Raw genomic sequence first — 22,203 nt, forward strand, 5'->3', positions numbered from 1 at the left:
GCCTGAGGGTGGAATTTGGGAACTTCTCACCTAGACCAGTGATCTTTAAATTATCCTGTGGAGCCCTAGGGTCTCCATGAGAGTGACTCGAGGGCCACTATAGGAAGATGGGAATTAGGAAACCAAGCTGCCACAGTCCTTCTTTAAGTAACAGAGAGCCTCTGTGATCTGTTTAGTGTATCATTCTTCCATATAATATTTTCCAGTTCCACTACGCACTCTTGTGACCTTGGGCAAGTTATTTATGTTCTCTGTGCTTCATTTCTTCTATTTGTAAAGTCTTGATAGTAGTAGTGTTTATCTCATATAGTTTTAAAATTTAAATAGGTTAATATTCATACAATTCCAAAAACTACCTGACACATACTTAGTGCTCAGTAAATATTATTACTGTCATTGCTATTGTCATTAAACAAAGTATTTTGCCATTAAAAAAGACAAGTTCAAAAATGTGGATAGAGGTCATTCTCACATTCAATAAAGGAATTACCTCTACAGGGTCCCTGACAAGTATTCACTTGACTTCCAATGAGACGATTAAAATGATAAGATCCTCATTACCTGCAGTCATCATCAAACATTGCTGATCATCACAAAGTTTCTTTTGCTATCAGTGCCAATATCTATTATTTCCAGTAAGGCCACAAAGATACATCATCTGCATATTTTAAGACAGTTCCTAAGTGCTTCCTGATCTTTTCTTCAGACCACTGTCACTGTTATTGTCTTCGCTATCTTGATCATCATCATCAAATACCGAAATCTGTTAAGAGCTTACTTTGTGCCAGACCCTGGATAAGCACTTACATATACATCTCATTTGAAACTTACAACAAGCTTATGATAATGGTGTCATTAACTTTATTTTGCAAGCTTGTTAAAGAAAAATTATTCGGCACTTATTAAAATGGTAGGGAAGGTGCCATTCAAGGTATAGTCTTGAATGCTCCTATTGCAATAAGAGAGATAGAGATAGTGCTCAACTCCGAATACAATAAGTGGGGATTTATAGCCAAGGAGCAAGTTGAGGGAGTGAGTAGATGGAAAATTACTAACATTAGTTATCAAGGACAGGGAGGATTCTTGCTAAAGGTTGGCCAAGAATTTATATATTAAAAGTGGGGAAAAGAACTTGATCAGATATCAAGGGTAGAGCAATGACTAAGCAGGATTCTTTGCTAATACAGAAAGGGGAAGGCAAAAGGCATGAGATGGAGGTGAGGTGGGGAGCAAGATTAAGGCCTAGTCAAGAAAAGGACTCAGAGGAGCCTAACTAAAGTTTAGTCAAGAAGAGAGTCCTTGTTAAGCTATAATGAAGACATGGGAAAGTTTCTCATTATTCATGCTATACCCAAGTTGAAATATACCCATTTCTTTTTTTGTTGTTTTGTTTTTATTTTTATTTAAATCCAAGTTAGTTAACATACAGTGTAATAATGGTTTTAGGAGTAGAATTTAGTGATTCATCACTTACATATAACACCCAGTGCTCATTTCAACATGTGCCCTTCTTAACGCCCATTACCCTTTTAGCCCATCCCCCCACCCAACACCCCTCTCACAACCCTCTATTCTCTGTATATAAGCGTCTCTTATGGTTTGCCTCCTTCTCTATTTTTATCTTATTTTTCCTTTCCTTCCCCTATGTTCATCTGTTTTGTTTCTTAAATTCCACATGTGAGTGAAATCATATGGTATTTCTCTTTCTCTAACTGACTTATTTCACTTAGCATACTACATTCTAGTTCTATCCATTATGTTGCAAATGGCAAGATTTCATTCTTTTTGAATACCAAGTAATATTCCAGTGTGTGTGTGTGTGTGTGTGTGTGTGTGTGTGTGTGTGTGTGTATACCACATCTTTATACATTTGTCAGTTGATGGACATTTGGGCTCTTTAATTTGTAATATAGTTTCTAAGAGTAAATGCTCATTAATGTTTACTGAATGATTAAATGAACATTAAGAAACTAAAGTTATTAGGAGATAAAGAACTGGCCCAAGGTCATGTAGGGAATGGTGAAGCTGGCAATGAATTTAGCTCTGCAAGACTCTTAGAGTTTCAACTCTCAGTAGTATTAAGATGTCTGACCCCCCAGACCGGCATAGGTTCCAGCTGTCTTTATCCTTTTGAAGGAAAGAAACTGTGAATTTCAGTCTCTCAGTCTTTGACACCACTTCCATTGGTGCTATAAACAGTGTCTTACAACTGTCTACCAAAACTGCAAGAGCTGCTTGCAAGGTGTTCTCATAGAGTTGCTCTATTTGAAAATTGGCACATTTCAAAATAAGTGTCCTTGTAGCCTTTATCAAAGATTTCAAATGACAAATAGTTTGATAAAGCACAATTAAATGTATTTAAACCACAACCAAATGATTGGTGGCTTGTCTATTAAAAATTATTGTCACTTAAAAATTATTGTCACTTAAAAATAAGATGTCACTGGACTGGTATATACCTACAGCCCATGGAAAAGTCAACATCTCATTCTTTTTTTGAGAGAGAGAAAGAGAGAGGGTACTCACTCATGAGCAGGAGATTGGAGAGGGAAAGAGAGAATCTTAAGCAGGTTCATATCTAGTGCAGAGCCCAACATGGGGTTCAATCTTATGACCATTGAAATCATGACCTGAACTGAAATCAAGAGTCTGACATTTAACTGACTGAGCCATCCGGGCACCCCAACATCTCATTCTTGAACTTTGAGCCTGTGCTTCAGGAACAGTCAAGCCACTGCAGCCAATAAATCCATTATTGGTTAAGATGGTCACATAGCTCTTTATTATTGCCTTTGAGGAATCCCTTCTTCCAAGGTTCTTTGATGAGGAAATTCCACCAGAGATCTGGCATTAAATGAGGAGTGACTATTCAACAAGTCCACCCATTTTACCATCTCCTCAAATTTAGAATCTCAGAGAAATTATCCCCCTGCTAAGAGCATAAATCATTGCTTGTTACTGCTGAATAAAGACTTGGGTGTTGATACCTTCTCTGTGCCCAGTCTAGAGTCTCAACTGGCAATATTTCCCATTTGGTGCTGGAGAAGATAGGAGGAAAGAGGGGGAACTGGGAAAGTGTCAAAAGAGGGGAAACATAGAAAGCTGCCATGCTGGTGAGTGTTCCTGGAAAAGTAGTGCAACCAAGAATATGTAGTAAACTGGGTGAAATGACTTAACTTCTTTCTGACTTCACTTTCTCATCTGTAAAACAAAGAAAATTGTAGTAACTGACAGATTTGTTATGAAGATCCAATCATATAACAGCTGTGAAAGCACTCCATCTTTCAAGTATGTAAAGAAACAAAGAAATAACAGTTTTATTGGGTTCTATGGTCTATTAAAATGAGCAAACATGAGCAACCATCTGATTTCACAATAAAAGAATTCCCATACTAGCATATGTCTCTGACCTCCTCCCAGGATTCTGTTTCTGGAAATAGTTACTTCACAATTGAGGCAGGAACTCTTGTCAATATATAAGGCAGAACCCAAGTGGGCAGAGCAGACGGCAGAAAGTTACTTGTTTTGCCTCCCTCTGACTGCCCTTGGCCACTTCAGCAGCATGAAAGCAACAGCCTTTGCCCTGCTCTTGGCTTTGGCTTTGACATCCATCTTCAGTGAGTATCTCCCTTATTATACCCACCCTTCCCCGATACTAATAGCTCATGTTGTCTTCTGCTCACAGAATTCTGGGATAAACACAGATACATAGATAATAAGGCAGGTTTTTTGAAATGCATTATTTTGTCTCTACCAATAAATCACTAAATGATACTATCTCTGGGGCTGAGATACTATCTCTGGGGCTAAATGGTTAGCTAAGGCCAAAGTCTCATCCATATAAATATTTTGTGTAACTTCTTTGGTAAGTGTACATCCAGACTTTGCTTTGACTTGATATCACCATTTATGGGGATGCCATTTCTTCATAAAACAGTCTCATCCATTGTTTGGCAACATGAACTATTATTATTTTTCATTGAGTTGAACTTTGCCTCCCTAGAATTTTCAACTGCCACGTATTCCTGCTACATAACAGCAGACATTCCCTAAATATAAAACCACTTCTCTGGTGTTTTTTTTTCCCAATATTTCCTAAACTCTGATTATGAGGTAGGAAAGAACTTCTCAGTATTATAGTAGTTTCTCTTCGTTATTATAGTAGTTGGCTATGCTCTAATCCCACTCCAAAAGAAGAAAAAAAAATATGTGCTAAACTTCAACCTTTGATATTATATTGATACACAGCTCTGAAGAGACTCATATTTTTGACAGTCTGAGAGCTGAAACATAAATAAAAGATCATTTTTCTACTAAGATGAGGTTCTTCCAGAGTTTAATTTAGTTTCTCTTGTCTTTGTTTTTCTTACAGATGTAGAATGTGCCACAGGCCCTCAACAGGTCAGTACATCCATCTTGATATAAAGGTCCTACTTCTAGGTAATTTTAAAGCCAGTATCAATAAGGAAACATTTGCTACTATACATTAATTAAATTGCTACATGTTTGAAGAAGTTTTTAAGTATCAAAACTGGTTTTATTTAAAAAACTATTAAGAGACCTTTCTGAACGGGACATAATAGAACAAAGTGGTTAGATACCTAGCATTCGAGTTATAAAGTCCTGAGTTTGTATTCTAGCTCCCTGATTGTGTGGCCATGAGCAATAATACTGGGTTCATAAGCTTACTGTGAGACTTAAAGCCACAACGCTTGAAGAGGGGTGAGCGTAAGTACCTGGCACGTAGTAAAGCTCAATAAGGACAAGTCATGATTGTTGTAATTGTTAAGTGGGTCAGACACATCTTTGTTCTTTATCTTAGAGAATGAAGATTTTAATTGAACCTTCCCTTTATGACTGATATTAAGTAATAACTATTGTTGAGAAATTCTAGCTGTGGTGGTAAAAACTTTAAACCAGGAGTCAAGCATTTTGGGTTCTAGACCAAGCTCCATGACTTTTCAGCTGTGTGATTCTGGGGCCCAGGCAGCTCCTTTCATCTCTTTGAATCTTTTGTTTTACCTATTAAAGAGAATAATAGGATTCTCTATTCTATTCTCATGATTTACTGGTTGCTTGAGAATGAAAAAGATTCATGAGGAGGAAGCCTTGGGAGTCTCCTTGTACATATCACATTGAGTCCTGGTACTGGGGTTTGAGCAGGCAAGAAGTGAAGTCATGCTGAAATATACTCACCAGGGGGCCCTGCAATTCTCATTCTCCACCATACTTCACTAGGCCCTGCGGTCCTTCTGCCATTTTGTCACGCGTACTAATCTCTATATTGCCAGCTCTCAGCTCAGCCCTAAAACTTAGAAGGTGCATGGTGTAAAGCAACCAAAGGAATGAAATGATTAATTAACGGAACATAGCTGAAGGGGAAGATGAATTTAACTTGAAGTTTGACCATATTTCATGCTATCCAAGTGGAGATAATCAAATCGTAAAATCTTACATGTGGAATTCAGAGTCAGAAAAACTGGAAAGGTAGAGTCTTCTGAATAGAGCTGGAGTTTGTGTAGGCCAAGGGATAAAGATAATAGCTATTATTTACTCAGCATTTTCCATGTCACAAAGTGCTAAGCATTTTACATGTATCTTCTTGCTTATATATATTTTTTGCTTTAACCTTACACTGTAGTTATTATTGTCCTCACTTGGCAGGTAAAGAAATCAAAGCTTAAAGAAGTAAAATGATTGTCCCAGGGTCATATCCCAGAGCACATCAGGATTTGAATCCTGATGTGTTTGACTTTTCCTGTTCACATTCTTCGGCTTGCTCATAGATGAAAAACCCAGAAAATTCTTTCTTGGTGATTGCATCCTTGCTCCTGCAGAGAGCTTTACACGCTGGCTTTGCTCCTGCATATAGAACAGTGGTTCTCAACTACAACAGTAAAATACATGTGACTGTCTGTGTGCTGGTTAAATGTATAACAAGTCATTTGTTACCAATAATGAATGGTAAAAGTCGCTAATGATGTGCTAGTTCTTAAAACTATAGTAGGTATCCCTATAATACATCTCACTCTTGCATTCAGATAGAATTTTTTAAGTGAAAGAGAGGAATAGCAGGATGTGTAGAACACTAACCCCATGGGAATGGTTACATCTGTGAATTGGCCGTGGATGTTTTTAAATTTAAATTTTTAATTTTTAAATAAATAGTGATTTGGTTACAAGCTGCCATAAAGAAGTTTATCACTCATGATTTTATATCTGATGTAAGAAATCTTCACACTTGATATATCTCAAAGGCGTTTGATGAGGAATAGGAAACAAATGACCATTAGACTAGGAAACAAATGATTGGCGAGCCCTCTAGGCTTGCTTGGGAAATCCTAAATCTTGGGAATAAAGATTCGGTTGAAGGCTTTTAATATGCATTTCCAGGTTGATTGCAGTAAATATGAGAAGTTCCCACGGAGAGAAGAGGGATTTTGTTATGAAATATATGCACCAATTTGTGGATCTGATGGCAAAACTTATGCCAATGATTGCTTCTTTTGTTCTGAAGTTCGGTAAGTACTGAAATATTTTTCTTTTCTGTATTTAAGGTGTAATTGTGTGTTACAACAATTATATGTCCATTAGAGAAAGTGGTTTGGGGAATAATGAATATGTGAATATGATGAATATGTAAAATTTGGGGTCGCTAGTGTCACTGGAGCTCTACATACTCTGGCAGTAAGAGTAAAGCAAAGAATCCAAGAATCTTTGAGTTGGAAGGAAATTGGAGGGGCGCCTCATTCAACTTCCACCTACTAATCTATTGCTTGAACTCCCCCTCTGCAAATAATTCACATCATCTCAGAGTCTATGCTTGATTATTTCCAGGGACAAGGAACATCCCTCCTGTTAGGCATGCCAGTCCAGTCATATGTTAGAATGAACTAGATTTACTTGTTCAGCTTTAACCATTAAGTTTAGATACGTTAGAGCCCCCTAATTATTGGCACAAAAGGCGACAAATAACTAAAAATCCTGAAGAAATTGTTCTGTTTCAGAGGGTGACTTCTCAACAAAATATATTTTGGAGCTATAATAAAAATTGAATTTGAAAATCAAGTAGCCAAAATTAGCTTAAAGGTAACAAAGTAATCATCTGAAAGATGTGTTAGTGTCAGATCAAAAAATATAAGGGGTGCCTGGGTGGCTCAGTCAGTTAAGTGCCGACAGCTCAGAGCCTGGAGCCTGCTTTCGATCCTATGTGTCCACTTTCTGCCCCTTACCCCACTCACGCTCTGTCTCTGTCTCTCAAAAATAAAATAAACATTTAAAAAAAATTTTTAATATAAGATGGTGTATGATATACTAGAATGTATAGAAACATATAGATCTTTTAAGTATTTTCAAAACATACATGAGTGAAAACAAACACCTAATATATATGGCATACTGTCCTGGTTTTTTTCTTATCGGAAAAAATAGTTTTATGAAAAGTTACATTTGATGGAAAGTGCAAAATGTGACTTTAAGACAAAATCATTTATGGAAAAAGGGTTTCTAAGCGAGTCTCCTTTTATTAGAAATTCATGAAATATGTTTTCAGGGATATAAACTGATTGTGACATATTTTGAGCATCATCCTCACATAACCAGCACCAGTTGCTCAAGTATTTCTAAATTGCAGTCACCCACCCCCTTTTAAAAACACCAGTAAGTGGAGAGACTTGGCTACATTACTGGGGGGGTTCATTAGCGAAGTTTGGATGCTAATAAAACGTCTACGGCCTCAGCAATTTTAATCTGTTGCTATTTTCTCTCCACAGGAAAACTAACAACAAACTGAAATTTGTACATTTTGGAAAGTGTTGAATCTATCTTCTGATTCCAAGGCACATGAAACATATTTCTTCTCCCATATAACCTATGCCATACTGCCTAATCTTGTCACCAGTGTGTCTTGATTTCTTTGTGAAATAAAGTAGACATATGGGAAATAAATGTAGGTCTGACTCTTTTTGTTCAGGAGTTGAATCTTCCAGATTTGTTTTACTTTTGATGATGTCTCATAGACCATCTTAGGGCCACATCTTGGGAGAAAAGGGTTAATTAAGAACAGTAGTGGGGCTTCTGGGTGGCTCAGTCGATTAAGTGTCCAATTTCGACTTCTGCTCAGGTCATGATCTCATGGTTTGTGAGTTCGAGCCTTACATAAGACTCTCTGCTGACTGCACAGAGCCTGCTTTGGATCCTCTGTACCCCTACATCCAACCCTCCCCCTCTCACGCTCTCTCTCTCAAAAATAAAAAAATATTAAAAAAAAAAAAAAAAGAACAGTAGTGGGAATCAGAAAAGCAAAGAAACTGAAGCAGATGCTTCCTCTTGCCCAAGCTAGAAAAACACCCAGTGGATAACTTAGTTCTTGTGTATTCCTAAAACATGAACAGAAAAAGAGGGGGAGCCTTCAAGCACAAGAATCAGGAAATACTGTTTTGCTAGCTATTTCTTGTTTAAGATATTGAAAGCTGCCCTGGATTGAGACTGCTGTGTAACTATTTCCTACCAGAAGACATGTCTGTAAAATGTGGCTGGTCAAACATGGCCGGTAAAGTTTTGCAAATTCCCATGAATTAGTTGATGTCTTCCATGGGTTTTCTCCCCGCTAAAGTGTGATCTCAGGTCTAGGACCCCAAGCTTACCTTACCCCACTATTACATTCTAAGTTCCAAAAATATTATTACATGTTCCAAAGATCATACTATCAGTTCCAAAGAACAGAGAGTATGCCTGTGCACATCTTGTAATCCATTTGTGCATCTATGCAATTAACACATATCTGTTAATGCCTACTTTGTGACAATTTCTATGAATTATATGGGAACTAAAGGCAAAAGAAAAAAATTAAATTTCCTTACTGCCTATGTCCATTGACAAGTCCTTGTAACAGGCAAAGTGACATTCCTCTAGGAGCTCAACTGCCTCAATGATGACACTTTGCTAAGGGCAAAAGGGAATCTTAGCTTAACATTATCCCGACCCCCCAGGATCCTACTTTAACATTGAAAAATTCCTTTGGAAACTTCCTTTATCTTTACCCCCCAAGATATATGTTGGCAATCATACTCCAAGCTTATGGCCACCTGATATACATATTAAGGGTCTCATGACTGAGTTTTTACTGAACAGTAACAAATGACCTTTTCCTAACTGCAGCTAGTCCCTCAAGGTCCTGGAACCTTTGTTTCCAAAATTCCTTAGAGACTTACACTATCCCTAACTTCCTCTAACCTGAAGGTATATAATCATCACTCTTCACAACCCCAGTGTAGCTCTTTCTGCCCATGGGTCCTTTAATAAAACTACCTTTTTGCACTGACGATGTCTCAAGAATTCTTTCTTGGCTGTTTACTCCAAACTCCAACACTTCAAACCACATCACTACGCATTCTCTAAAAAGCTTCTCCTATGTATTCATTCATTCATGTAATCCTCCCAGATTACCATACATCATATTGCATTCTCATTAATTTGCAAGCATCTCTTTTGCTACATTGTGACCTCATAGCTGACATGCTGCGGGTGTTCGGTTAATGCTTAATAAACGAGCTGAATTAAAGGAAAATGAATTGAATTTGACTTCTATCAACAAGTAAGCAAGGAAACCATGGTGTCTTACCCCAGATAAGCCTGAAGTCGGGTGTCACTCCCTGATCCAACCCTGGCACTAGAATGTGTATGGCAACTGTTTGCATTCTTCACTAACCCAAACTCTGAATGCTTTTCCAAGTTCCCGTGAAAGGGATCCAGACACACAAATAATAGAGAGCAGTGATTGCTTTTTCAGAGGTTGTGGGGGAGTGACTTACATGGCGGTTACCTTGCTTACCTACAGCTGGAAACTCCCCACCACTTTCCTTTCCTCTACAGTCAACTCCTGCAACACTACTGTAAGTGCTTGTCGTTTGTAGCATGAAAAGAAAATTGCTGTAAAATTTTAAAGATGCACATGGGGCGCCTGGGTGGCGCAGTCGGTTGAGCGTCCGACTTCAGCCAGGTCACGATCTCGCGGTCCGTGAGTTCGAGCCCCGCGTCAGGCTCTGGGCTGATGGCTCAGAGCCTGGAGCCTGTTTCCGATTCTGTGTCTCCCTCTCTCTCTGCCCCTCCCCCGTTCATGCTCTGTCTCTCTCTGTCCCAAAAATAAATAAATGTTGAAAAAAAAAATTTAAAAAAAAAAAAAAATTTAAAGATGCACAAATAAAATAAAATAAAACAAAATAAAATAAGAAATAGAATAAAATAAAAAATAAAATAAAATAAAATAAAATAAAATAAAATAAAATAAAATAAAATAAAATAAAATAAAATAAAAACAAATATGTGGCCAAAACCTGTTCTAGAACTGAGGCCTACTCACATTCTAAGAAATCTCACCCTGTTTCATTTTAAATTCTCCATACTTCAGCAATGTAGGCATTACTATAGCCAATATACCCAGTCCTTCTGGGACAGGTCACTCCTGTCCCTCTGAGAGAACAAAGGTAAGCTGAGGCATTGACTTTGCAATTTTAATTAATAATAATAGTACAGATCAAGGAAGTGGAAGCCAGACCGATAAAAACGTTCCTTTAACAAAACACATCCACATGGACACATGCTGAAAACTTTTCAGAATTTCTTAAGAAAAGGAACTCTGAGTCAATATAAAGTTAAGCTTTTTGTGAATACCTGTTTCAACACTGGACGAGAACTACCGAAGTTGTGAAAGATGCCTCTAGAGAGCTCAGGAAACTATCCGATCGTTCCAGTTGCCAGACTCCCAGGCGCTGATTTCCTGGGATGTGAGCCATTTAATGCTTAAAAATAGGCTCTGTGGCCCAGCCCAGCCCTGGGTGACTGACTCATCAAAGAATAAGACTGGCTTCTGGGTTTCATTCTTCTTGTACCTCATTGTTCCTGAATCTCGTTCCACAAGCCCAAGATCCCTGTTCTGACCAAGGCAGCTTCTTCAGCCTGAGGCCCCCGCCCTGTCACCTGCCCAGTAGCCCAACCCTCTGGTCTTGCCCTAGTGGGGTATGCTCTTTGCTGCTCTCCTCCTCTCAACCCTACCTGTTCCAGAAATGGAGCCCAGTGGCAGACACCCAACAATATTGGTGGGCATCTGTTGTGTGGGTCATATCGCTGGTTGCCCTCGGTTTGGGCTGTCTGGGCTTCAGTTCTTCCATGTTTATCTATGAGGTCCATGGATTGCCTGAACCACCATCTGTTTGCTGCCACGCTCTTGAGACATGAACATGTCCTCTGTGTCAGCTGAAATTGTTTGTGAAGCCTTCGTAATATAATGGCTAAGATAGCGATCATTTGGCAATATGCATATTATCAAATATTTATGTTGTATATCTGAAATTAATGTCATATGTCAATTATATCTCAAATTTTTTAAATTCCAAAAACTGAAGGCAAAAAAACCCTAAATAAATTTTAAAATGAGAGAGATGTGGGGCTTTGGGGATAGAGAGTCCTGGGATTAAACCTAGTTTTGCAGCTTCTGAGTAAACTTGAGTTACGGGTTGAGCCCAAGTTTCGGTTCTGACATTTCAAAATGGGGGCAGCAACAGTTCCTAATGGAATGGCCTGAGTCTACATCCGGTACACAATGCTGTGCCTGGCACATAATTAGCAAACAGTAAATGAATGATTGGAAAAACAATAACAACAAAAGTCTGTGGTCATTCTAACTTTGTTCCCTAAGCACAATGGGTAGTTCTATTTTAGGTTCTAGCTTCTCATTGTCTTCTCCCCAATTCCACCCTAGCACCAGCCCACCCCTGCCTGACCCCTGTCTGACCCAGTCCTGAGAGAGCATTATAAATCTCCTGTTAGAGCAGACCATCACTTTTACAGCCACAGAAGGCAGCAGAGTGGCTTGATCACAATGCAATGAAAATATATTCCCATCAGGGACCTTGGAAAGAGTTTTTTGAAGGTATGCTTATTTTAGGATTAAAACAAAAAGAAAGAAAGAAGAAAAGAAAAGAAAAGAAAAGAAAAGAAAAGAAAAGAAAAGAAAAGAAAAGAAAAGAAAAGAAAAGAAAAGGAGGAAAAAAAAAGAAAACAATATATGTCTTCTGGTTTGGAGCGCCCTGAGAGCAAAGAATCGGGTCCTGGTTATCCTTGTGTCTAAAATGGATATCTGGGTTTTTTCAATTAAGTTTTTTTAAATTTTAATTCCAGTAGAGTTAGCATACAGTGTTATGTTAGTTTCAGGTGTACAATATAGTGATTCAACAATACTACACATCATTCCGTGGTCATCGTGATAAGGGCCCTTTTAATCCCCTTCACCTATTTCACCCAAAACCCCACCCACCTCCCTTCTGGCAACCACCAGTTTGTTCTCTATTGTTAAGAGTCTGGTTCTTGGTTTCTCTCCCTTTCTCTCTCTCTTTACCTTTGCTTGTTTGTTTTGTTTCTTAAATTCCACATATGAGCGAAATCACACGGTATTTGTCTTTCTCTCACTGACTCATTTCACCTAGCATTATACTCCTTACCTCCATCCATGTCGTTGCAAATGGCAAGATTCCATTCTTTAAAAAAGAACAATACTGATATCCGTTTCTTTGTTTCTCCACTGCTTGACATATAGTGGGCGGCCTGATATGTATATGTAATTTTTAAACTGTGAGAGAAAAAAATAAAAACAAACTTAGGTTGAATATATTCAAGACCATGTATTCAACATCCTAATGGCACTAAGAGTCCCACACTAAATTCTAGATTGCCTGAAAATAACAAAAGAAAACAGTGTTATTTAGCAAAGGGCAGAGAACGGAAGAACAAATGTAATTCCTCCACAGCTGAAGAAATGTGTCTAGTCTGTGGTTGCATGAGGGTCTTTGCAGGAGGAGAGGAAAAAGGGGGTGCAGTAGGTGGGACCAGGCAGCCTAAGCTGCAGCAAAAAAATGGGAGTTAGGGAAGAGGCACATAAAAGGTTTCAAAGACAGAGCTTGTGCTATTTCTTAAACTATCTGATAGACATATGAGCATTTGTGTTGCTATTATTATTTAACTTGTACATGTGTATTATATATACTCTTTTGTATGTATGATATACAAAATAGAGAAAAAATAAGAAGGTAGATAAGGAGAGAAGTAGTAGTTGTTCTAGGGTATAAACTGGCCATGAATTTGAGATTTGCTAAGTGAAAAGCATTAATGTAATAAGTTTGCCTCTAGGGCATTCCCTTCCTTCTCCAATATCTATAGGTCACTTTGACACATTTTCCTCAAGGATGGAGACTTACTCTTCTCCTAAAATAGCCCTAAACTGACCAGGAAACTAGCCCATATACAGGCCCAAATCACAGAGAAAGGGATGCAGGCTGGAGGGCATTTACTCAATTGTCCTGAGCATTTCCACTTTGTCATTAAAAGTTCCCATGAAGAACAAAGCACAGAATCAAGGGCATCTTGTGACAGAAACCATTGGTTAAAAGTGTCACATATTGAATGAGTGATTCAGAGATTTCTGGACATCACAGGCCAATTACATTGCTTTTTAATAATTATTTATTGCAAAATAAAATAAGAATCGCCATAGAAATCCAAAACAAAAACTGTCACCCACAATTTTCAGGAAACTTCTCGTTAGTTTATCCATTATCCATACACATTGATGCAGCTTCACATGTTGGCAGTAATGTCATAAACATAATCTTGTGTTCCATTTTGCTCCATTATGCCATAAGAATATGTATTTTTTTCTTTTTTTCTTTCCTCCGTAATCTCTTGAAGTAACCAGCATACACAGCAAACTTTTTTAAAACAATTTTTTTAATGTTTATTTATTTTTGACAGAGAGAGAGAGAGAGAGAGAGAGAGAGAGAGAGAGAGAGCATGAGCGGGAGAGGGGCAGAGAGAGAGGGAGACACAGAATCAGAAGCAGACTCCAGGCCCTGAGCTGTCAGCACAGAGCCCAATGCGGGGCTCGAACCCACAGACCGCAAGATCATGACCTGAGCCGAAGTCGGATGCTCAACTGACTGAGCCACCCAGGTGCCCCTACACAGCGACCTTTAAACAAAAAGTCACTGTTGGAAGACTAACAGCATTGCCAATTTTGTTATATAAAAACTTTAATAAAAATCATAATCTATTTTCATAATTACTTCAGAACACGAAGCTGTTGTTGTAACCATGTACGGTTTTTATTACTAAATAATTCTTATTTTTTCTTAAAAGTCTCATCTGAAGTAGGTAGTAGCATTTAAATGGTCTTTAAATGTTATTCTAAGGAACTCTGGGAAGTTCTCCGGGTTGCCTGAACAGCACGAAAGCAGGCACAACAAGTGAGAACCCTCTACTCCCTCTTCAATTCAGAGACATTTCTCTTTTATTTATTTCTTATTTGGGGCTACAGCAAGATTTTCTGGCTCCTTCACCAGATACCTGTTTGAACTTGGGCAAGTTTTGAATTTCTCTGGCTTATCTTCCCTTCCTCATTAGTTACATTAGGATTCTGCTTACCCACTTCAAATTTTTGTAGGGATTCGAGGAATTCATGGATAATACATGCTTTCAATGTTCATGGTATGGTACATAATCATAACACATAATGAACTCAGTAAGAATTATTATTATAGCTAAAAAATATAAGACACTTATGGCTATAATCCTTACGCTCAATAGAGGAATTGCCTCTGCAGGATACCTAATGGGTATTCATGCTTCTTGGACCTATTGAGTGAGAAGGCCATCACTAATGGGGAACTTTATTAAAACCTCTTATTTTTATCAAGCTCAGATTTACTCCCATACTATTTACCCCCTCATTTGTCCTAAATATATCCCTAGGAGCCACAGAGAAAAAGTGTAATTAAGAACGCTTTCAGTATTTTTAAGAGTTCTTTATACCTTCTGAGTTTACTAATATTAGTGGAAAAAAACCTTGGACCATGCTCTATACTAACTGCTTTACATCATGATCCGGTTTAATTCACAAAACAACCCTAGTAATAAATTTATGTGAATATAAATGAGGTGTTCATAGTATTTACCATGGCAAATCTAGCACCTAATTTATTTCTAGAGTATTACAGGGGAAAAAAAGTAGTAAGTTAATGAATGAATCCGCTTTTTTCCCACTTAAGAAAAATGAAGTTTAATGAAGACAGATATGTGGTCCAACACTAGTAGGAAATGGCAGAGTTATGATTGATAAGAGCTCTGTTTGACCCTAGAGTTCAAATCCCTGGGCAATATCATAATCCCTGTCCCCAGACCAGTCCATCTGGAATAGATTCTGGCTGTTTTTATTCATTTACAGGAAGATAAATGTCAGTTCTCTGCTGCACTCTCTTTCCGGGCCAAGGGTACTATGTCCATTGGTGTTGTAGAGAATGCCTGCTAGCTCATGAACTCCAAAGGCAAGAGGAGCTGCCAGTGATCTTGTTACCATAGAATGGTTCTTTGAAGTTGTCATTTCAAATAGTCAAGGGTCCTTGAAGCAGTTAGCAAACAGCATAAATAAAGAATGGTTGGTTGAAAACTCGATTCAGGATAAGGTTACTTCCTAATATTTGGCATAATAAGAAGTGCAAATGCTGCCCTTCCCTTGGACAATGGTGTGAAGTTGATGGCATCACTAGCTAAGTAGGCCTCTGATACTGACTGCAATGGAGATCTCTAGTTCTTGATCCAGATAGCTCTACTTGGCCTCTAAACTATGTTTGGAGACAAAGCAATCGTGGCTAAAGCATCAGAGACAGCCCAGCTTCTGCACAAATGGATTCTTAAGATATACTCATGGATCCTCATTTTCAGTGTGAGGATGCTGGGGATCTTCTCCTTAGGAAACTTGAATAAGAAGCTTCCAACAGAGAACAGGTATATTCCCAATAGATATTCAGCTAACTCTCCCATTAGGTCTCCTTGTACCATAAAATTTGGGGCTCCCAAGAAAGCCATACATCACTGCAGAGTGTGGGTTTTTGCGTAAGCCTTGCTAACCAAGATCAGTGAATGGATTCTGCTCAGTCTGGAACCAGATCTGGCAAGCTTTCAGTTGATGAGAACCCTGGGTAAAGGGCTAAAGGGTAAAGACAGTTGGTGCTGATAGCCATGCTGATCACTGCATCAGACTCACATGAAAATGCATTTTTTGCAAAAATGAGTCCTGATCCCAGGAAACTTTCTTTAAGACTTATTTTAAACACTTACTATTTCTGAGATCTTGGACAAGTTACTACCTTTGCTAAGACCTACTATCCTCCTCTATGAAATAAAGAAGATGGAAATATCCATCTCAGACATATATGTGAACCAAATAATACATGTGAAAGCACTAGGAATTGTTGATGAACCACCCAAATGTAAATTAGCATTAACTTAGGTTTTATTAGTAATCCTTTCACAAGGAAACTTTTCCCATGATTCATTGAATGTTTTAAGCCTGTTCTAGGGCACTGTTCTGGGAAGTAACATTTAACAGAGATGACACATCTGACGATATGATGCAAGTCTCAAATGGGCTAAGCTGGTAATAGCAGGTCACTTCTCAACTCCCACCTTACTGCTTTCAGCAGCATGAGAACAATAGCCCTTTATGATCCTGGAAACTGTGACCCAGGGAATTGAGAATTTTTCATCTTTAAGATAAACAAGTCTGTTTTTGTTTTAATGCATTTTTTTACTCTTCATCGAGAAATCATTGACTCACATAATCTCAGAATTGGAGTGGCCATAAAGCTCACCTACCACAACTATAAGAAAGCTTCCTGTGAGATCTCTGACAAGTGATCACCATGTAGCTTCTGCTTTGATGCAAAACCGCTCTTGTCAAAAAAGAGTCAATTCTCGACCTATTTGAGTCAATAGAATATTCTTACTTTGCTGGGTAGAAATCAGCACTGACTCAGCTTGTCACTTATGACTGACATAAGATTTGAAGAACGTAAAAATATATCATTTATTTGCCCATTCCATATATATGGAGTGCTGAATATGGCCTGGCGTCATTTAATAAATAAATTCTCATTATTATGATCCCCTTCCTAGTCTCAGGTCCTTTTTATTGTACTCTATTCTTACTCCAGAAGAGCAGGTAGAGCATCACCTTTCTTGTTGAGTGAGTCTAAACTGATCATTAGTTCAATTCAAAGCACTGATGGGAACCCCATGTCAGCTGGCACAGATGAAGAACCAAAGCAAAAATCAGATTTCTCCCTGACCAAAACTGGTTTTGATCAAAGAAAATGGTCATTTCACAACATGGGATGTAGAATTACTACTTTTATGTAATTTCAAAATTGGGATGAATTTTTATGACAAAATTAAAAGCTCTACTATACATCTTTTAATGTGTTAAAGATATGATTTAGAATCACCTATCTAGAATTACCAGGGATAAATCTGATATGCCACACCGTTTTTTTTTTTTTTTTTATGTACCTGAGTATTTACCCAATTAAGTGTCTAAGATTTAAAGAATTTTAGATTCAAACCAGTATTAAATGGAGTAAATGGAGCATCGTGTCCAAGTGCACTGGCTTCAGAGTCGGAGAGAATTCTGTTAGTTCCCACCTTTGTTGCTATGTGACTAAGACATATCACTTCAATTTTTTGGACCTGTTTACTCATTTATACGATGACGACAATTATTATACCTACCTCATTGAATGACTATGTTCTTAAGGGCCATAGTTTTTGCAAAGGGCTACACACAGCCCTTTATACATAGTAAGAATTCCAGGGCGTTTAGCTAGTAGTATTATAAAATGTCATATGTCTTCACTTATTCATCAGGGAATGAAGAATATGATCTAACCTTTTCATTTTGATTCAGTGTGAAAATTATTAATAGTCTTTAGAGAATTCTCATACATGGTAATAAAAACTTTCAGCTAATGGGCAGGCAGTGCAAATGACACTCTAAATTCTCTTTGAGGATGTGCCTTGTAAGAAAAAGAGAAGAATAAATTAGCATAGAAGTGAAGAATGCGTACTTTGAAGTCACAGACTAGGGTTCTAGTAATATGCTCATCAATTACTAGCTATGAGTTTGGAAAACGTACTTAACGTTTGTCTGTTTGGGTTTCCTTTTTTTAAAGGAAATGTTAATAGCGTGTTCCTGAAAAGATTGCAAGAGTTAAAAGGTAAACCACATTAAGGGATCTCAGAGGATTTCTGGCAATTAGTCAGGAGTTCCAAAAATCTCAACTATGGCTATTTTGCCTTCCTAGGATGTATGTAGGCTGACATGACACAAAAGGGATGATGGAAGAGTGTGAGAGGAATAGGTGAACCTGTCTTGTGAAATAAATAGGATTTTCTGAGCAAACAGTGAGAGACAGTGGAGTACATGACATAGGCATCAAAATACATTACCCTTGGACTGAGAGCCAAAAGACGGATTAAGGACTGACTGTACTATGAACTTTGGGCCACTCACTTCAGCTTTATGAGTCAGAAGTCCTCACAAATTTGCACAAATGGGAATAGAAGTAACCACACTTCACTGAGTGTGGTTATAATATATAATATATCCTGTTAGGACATATGTGATAGGAAACACAGTGTGGTGAGATGGGCACTGGCACTCACATCAAAGAGTGCTGGCCTCAAATCCACTTCAGCTTCTGATCATAAACCAGCCACTTGTTATCTCAGAATGACTACCATATTTTTTAAATGGTAGTAATAGCCAGGCCCATGTATAATACTTGGGGGCTCAGGGCAAGAATTAAGACAGAAGTCCATGTACTATATGTCTACAATTTACTTAGCTCAGATATTTAAAATTTACAGCTAACATACATTTAAATAAAATTCTATCCTCCTACCTTGGCAAATATAATTTCACTGCAATGTGAAAGTCTAGGTTGAAATTTAAAATTCTCGGCTCCTCGCTGGAATGTAGCGGCATGAGAGAAGGGCACTGGTCCCTCTCTTGGCCTATAATAGGTCTCCTCTTCTCCCACCTCAGTTTTGAAGAGGCTTCTGCACATGGCCCTGCACACCAAAGCCTGCATGTTCAATCTTTACCTGAACTCTGGCAGTTATCCCTAGGTCACATCTTGGGGTGAAGGCTGTGCATACTAGGGAGGATGGACCTAAAGAAGAAATTTACATAGGCCCTATAAGCAGGATCAAGTCTGTTTGTAAAGAAAGTTTAGGAGTTCAGGGATCCAAGGTATAGTCTAGAAGGGGATTACAAGTGTTTGCAGGGCAGATGTCTTTGACCTACAAGCTCTTAGCCTTGTGAGGAGAGGCATGGCTGGAGAAGATCCAGAGGGAAGCCCCCTAAAACTTGGAGGTCCAGGGGAAAGGAGCCCTTATTGCATATATTGAAAGATGGAACCAGTAATACTTACTTCTCAAAGTGATTACAATCAGCTATTACCTCATACCTATCAGAATGGCTAAAATCAACAACACAAGAAAACAGCAGATACTGGCGAGGATGTGGAGAAAGGGGAAACCTCTTGCACTGTTGGTAGGAGTGAATTAACCTACGATCCAGCAATTGCACTCCTAGGTATTTAGCCCAAAGATTACAAAAATACTAATTCAAAGAGATACATACACCCTGATGTTTATAGAAGCATTATCTATAATAGCTAAATTATGGAAACAGCCCAAGTGTCCATTGACTGATGAGTGGATAAAAAAGATGTGGGTGTGTATATATATCACTATATATATATATATAACATATATATATATATATATATATATATATATATATATTATATATATATAATTTGGCCATTAAAAAGAATGAAATATGCCATTTGCAATGACATAGTTGGAGCTAGAGAGTATTATGCTAAGTGAAATAAGTCAGAGAAAGACAAATACCATATGATTTCACTCATATGTGGAATTTAAGAAACAAAAAAGTAAAGGGAAGAAGAAGAGAGAGAGGCAAACCAAGAAACAGACTGTTAACTGTAGAGAACAAATTTATGGTAGCCAGAGGGAAGGTAGGTGGGGGGTGGGTTAAATAGGTGACGGGGGTTAAAGAGGGCACTTGTGATGAGCACAGGGTGTTGTATGGAAGTGGGTTGAATAACTATATTGCACACCTGATACTATGCTATATTGCAACTAATACTACGCTATATGTTAGCTAACTGGAATTTAAATAAAAACTTTAAGGATTAACAGAGAGCATATGGAAGGGAAGGGAAGTACCCAGAACATGTAACGATGTTAACAATGTTAAATTATATGCTATTGTGGCTGCTGTTATTATTATTATTGTTACCATCAACATCATCATCATCTTTATTATTAGAATATGCTTGGAAAACCACCGGGAGCTATAGGAACACGGGCAGTATTTTGGTAATCCTGACTCCTTTTGCCCCTATAAAACACTGAAAGTCCTTGTCATCAATTATTATATCAAGAACATAACATTTGTCACGCCGTGAGTTTAAATAAGCTCTTCTGGGCTTAAATATTTTAAAATCCATACTAGCAGCCTAAGCAGCCTAAACTTTCTTTTCCTAAATGAAGCCTTCTCACAGCTCAGCAAATATTTCTAGCATGCTTTTACCATCTCAGATCGCTGAGACAATTTAGTAATCAAGATGAATTCTCTTGATTGAATACAATGCAAGTATAGGAGGCCTGGCTAGCCCTACTAGACCATCTGTCTTCGTTCCATCCCACTGTCCTTGGTCACTTCAGCCCCACGAGCACAGCACTTGCCTCTTCTTTTCCTTTGTCCTTGCCTTTACACCGGATATCCCTTTCTCCCACGTTCTCTCCCTTGCCCCAGGCAACCGCAGCCCCATGACTATCTTCTGCCTAGAGGATTCTGAGATGGTCACCTAACAGATGGGTGGATATATTTTTCTCCTGAAAGACATTGGGACAACACATTTTTAGGACTATTGGGAAATCATAGAGTCACAGAATCTCAGCTCCTGAAAAAGACAAGTCTTATCGTTCAACTTTCTGTTCAGAGAGGAATGTTATTCCATATCCCTGAGAGACTGTCATTCAACTCTTGCTTCTGACTGGATGGCCCTGAAGATGAGAAAGTCAGACCATTAAAAGGCAGCCTTTCCCACTGACACCTTGAATGTTCAGAAAATTGTTTGCTCACAATCTCTCAGCCAGCACTTGTTGAGGCATCAGGTGCTGGGCACTGGGTTAGGGGCCCAGGATGCAATGATAAGTAAGATCATTTTTGTCCTCAATGAACCCTTTATGTGAGCCAAAATGCTAAATAATACAGTGGTTACGTTGGTGAGCTCTGAAGTCAGTTTTCCCAGATTTAAATTCCGCCGATAATACTAACAAAATTTCAGCTAAAAGATGTTGAGACTCTAAGGTAAGTTCTGAGGTTCTAATGTAAAACATGATGACTATAGTTGAAAACAGTGTATTGTATAATTGAAATTTGCTAAGAGAGTAGAATTTAAATGTTCTCTCTGTCACACACACACACCAAAGATAAATATATGATGGATGTGTTAATTAACTAGATGGGGAAAATCCTTTCACAATGTACAGGTACATCAATCATCACAATGTACACTTTAAATATCTTACAATTTTATTTTGTTTCTTATTATTATTTTTTTTATTCTGGAGAGAGAGACAGAGAGAGCAAGTGGGGGAGAGAGGTAGAGGAAGAGACAGAATCCCAAGCACGCTCCATGCTCCATGAGGAGCCTGACATGGGGCTTGATCCCACGACCCTGGGTTCATGACCTGAGCCAAAATCAAGAGTTGAATGCTCAACTGACTGAATCACCCAGGTGTCTCTCAGTATCTTACAATTTTAAAATAAAATCGTTTTAAGAAGTCCTGGCAAATATTTTACAATTTTGTTTTCTAGTTAATTAGTTTATAAATAATTGTATTTGTATAATGCAATTGTGGTTAAACTGACTGAGCAGGATTCTTGCAAAAACTAAGTTTGACAAGGAACTGCACACATGGCCTTGGGAGAAAGTTAAGGAGTCTTAATAAAGTTTAGTCAAGCAAAGAATCTTTGTCACAATGTAGAAAGAATTATCTGTTCTAAAATAGTCCATCTTTATTATTCAAACCACAAGTGCTTAAGAGAACTTGGTGTTCCTGGGAAATCGGAGAACTTATCATACTTTTAGAATAACACATCCTTCCTTAAGAGGTAAGCCTCATGTCTTTATTTTAGTAACAGTATGAACTAAGCCTCATTTCACCTGGTCATAACACAATGTTCAATATGGAATTCTTGATTTTTCATGATCTCTGGGT

At 38.1% G+C, this 22,203-nt stretch overlaps 2 protein-coding genes across 7 annotated transcripts in view; one reads left to right on the plus strand and one right to left on the minus strand.

Moving 5' to 3' along the window:
* The window catches only part of LOC147584121 (sperm-associated acrosin inhibitor-like), a 117,021-nt gene that overhangs the window by 66,006 nt on the left and 28,812 nt on the right, over positions 1-22,203 (minus strand). For 4 of the 6 annotated variants that reach the window (XM_086678827.1, XM_086678833.1, XM_086678814.1 and 1 more), the window contains one exon: positions 12,498-12,625. The exons of 1 other annotated variant lie outside the window; for it this stretch is intronic. In XM_086678827.1, coding sequence (XP_086534953.1) covers positions 12,498-12,532 — 35 coding nt within the window. In that variant the 5' untranslated portion in view covers positions 12,533-12,625. Of the gene's footprint in view, positions 1-12,497; positions 12,626-22,203 lie in introns of those variants that run through there. One more of the 6 variants, XM_086678834.1, reaches the window with a different exon arrangement.
* SPINK9 (serine peptidase inhibitor Kazal type 9) lies at positions 3,476-7,947 on the plus strand. Its single transcript, XM_025924964.2, has 4 exons — positions 3,476-3,617; positions 4,373-4,401; positions 6,394-6,521; positions 7,773-7,947. Exons 1-4 carry the CDS (start codon positions 3,563-3,565, stop codon positions 7,816-7,818), a joined length of 258 nt encoding a protein of 85 aa, XP_025780749.1. The 5' UTR covers positions 3,476-3,562; the 3' UTR covers positions 7,819-7,947.

The sequence above is a fragment of the Puma concolor genome, chromosome A1 (genome assembly GCF_028749965.1).
Source record: "Puma concolor isolate L17-30 chromosome A1, mPumCon1.1.hap2, whole genome shotgun sequence".
Classification (NCBI taxonomy): domain Eukaryota; kingdom Metazoa; phylum Chordata; class Mammalia; order Carnivora; family Felidae; genus Puma; species Puma concolor.

What these genes read in the sequence shown, in the direction of transcription:
- SPINK9 (XM_025924964.2), top strand. Translation starts at nt 3,563, where the DNA reads ATGAAAGCAACAGCCTTTGCCCTGCTCTTGGCTTTGGCTTTGACATCC. An exon ending in GGCTTTGACATCCATCTTCA is followed by an intron (nt 3,618 to 4,372) that starts GTGAGTATCTCC and finishes TTTTTCTTACAG; the next exon opens with ATGTAGAATGTGCCACAGGC. An exon ending in TTCTTTTGTTCTGAAGTTCG is followed by an intron (nt 6,522 to 7,772) that starts GTAAGTACTGAA and finishes TTCTCTCCACAG; the next exon opens with GAAAACTAACAACAAACTGA.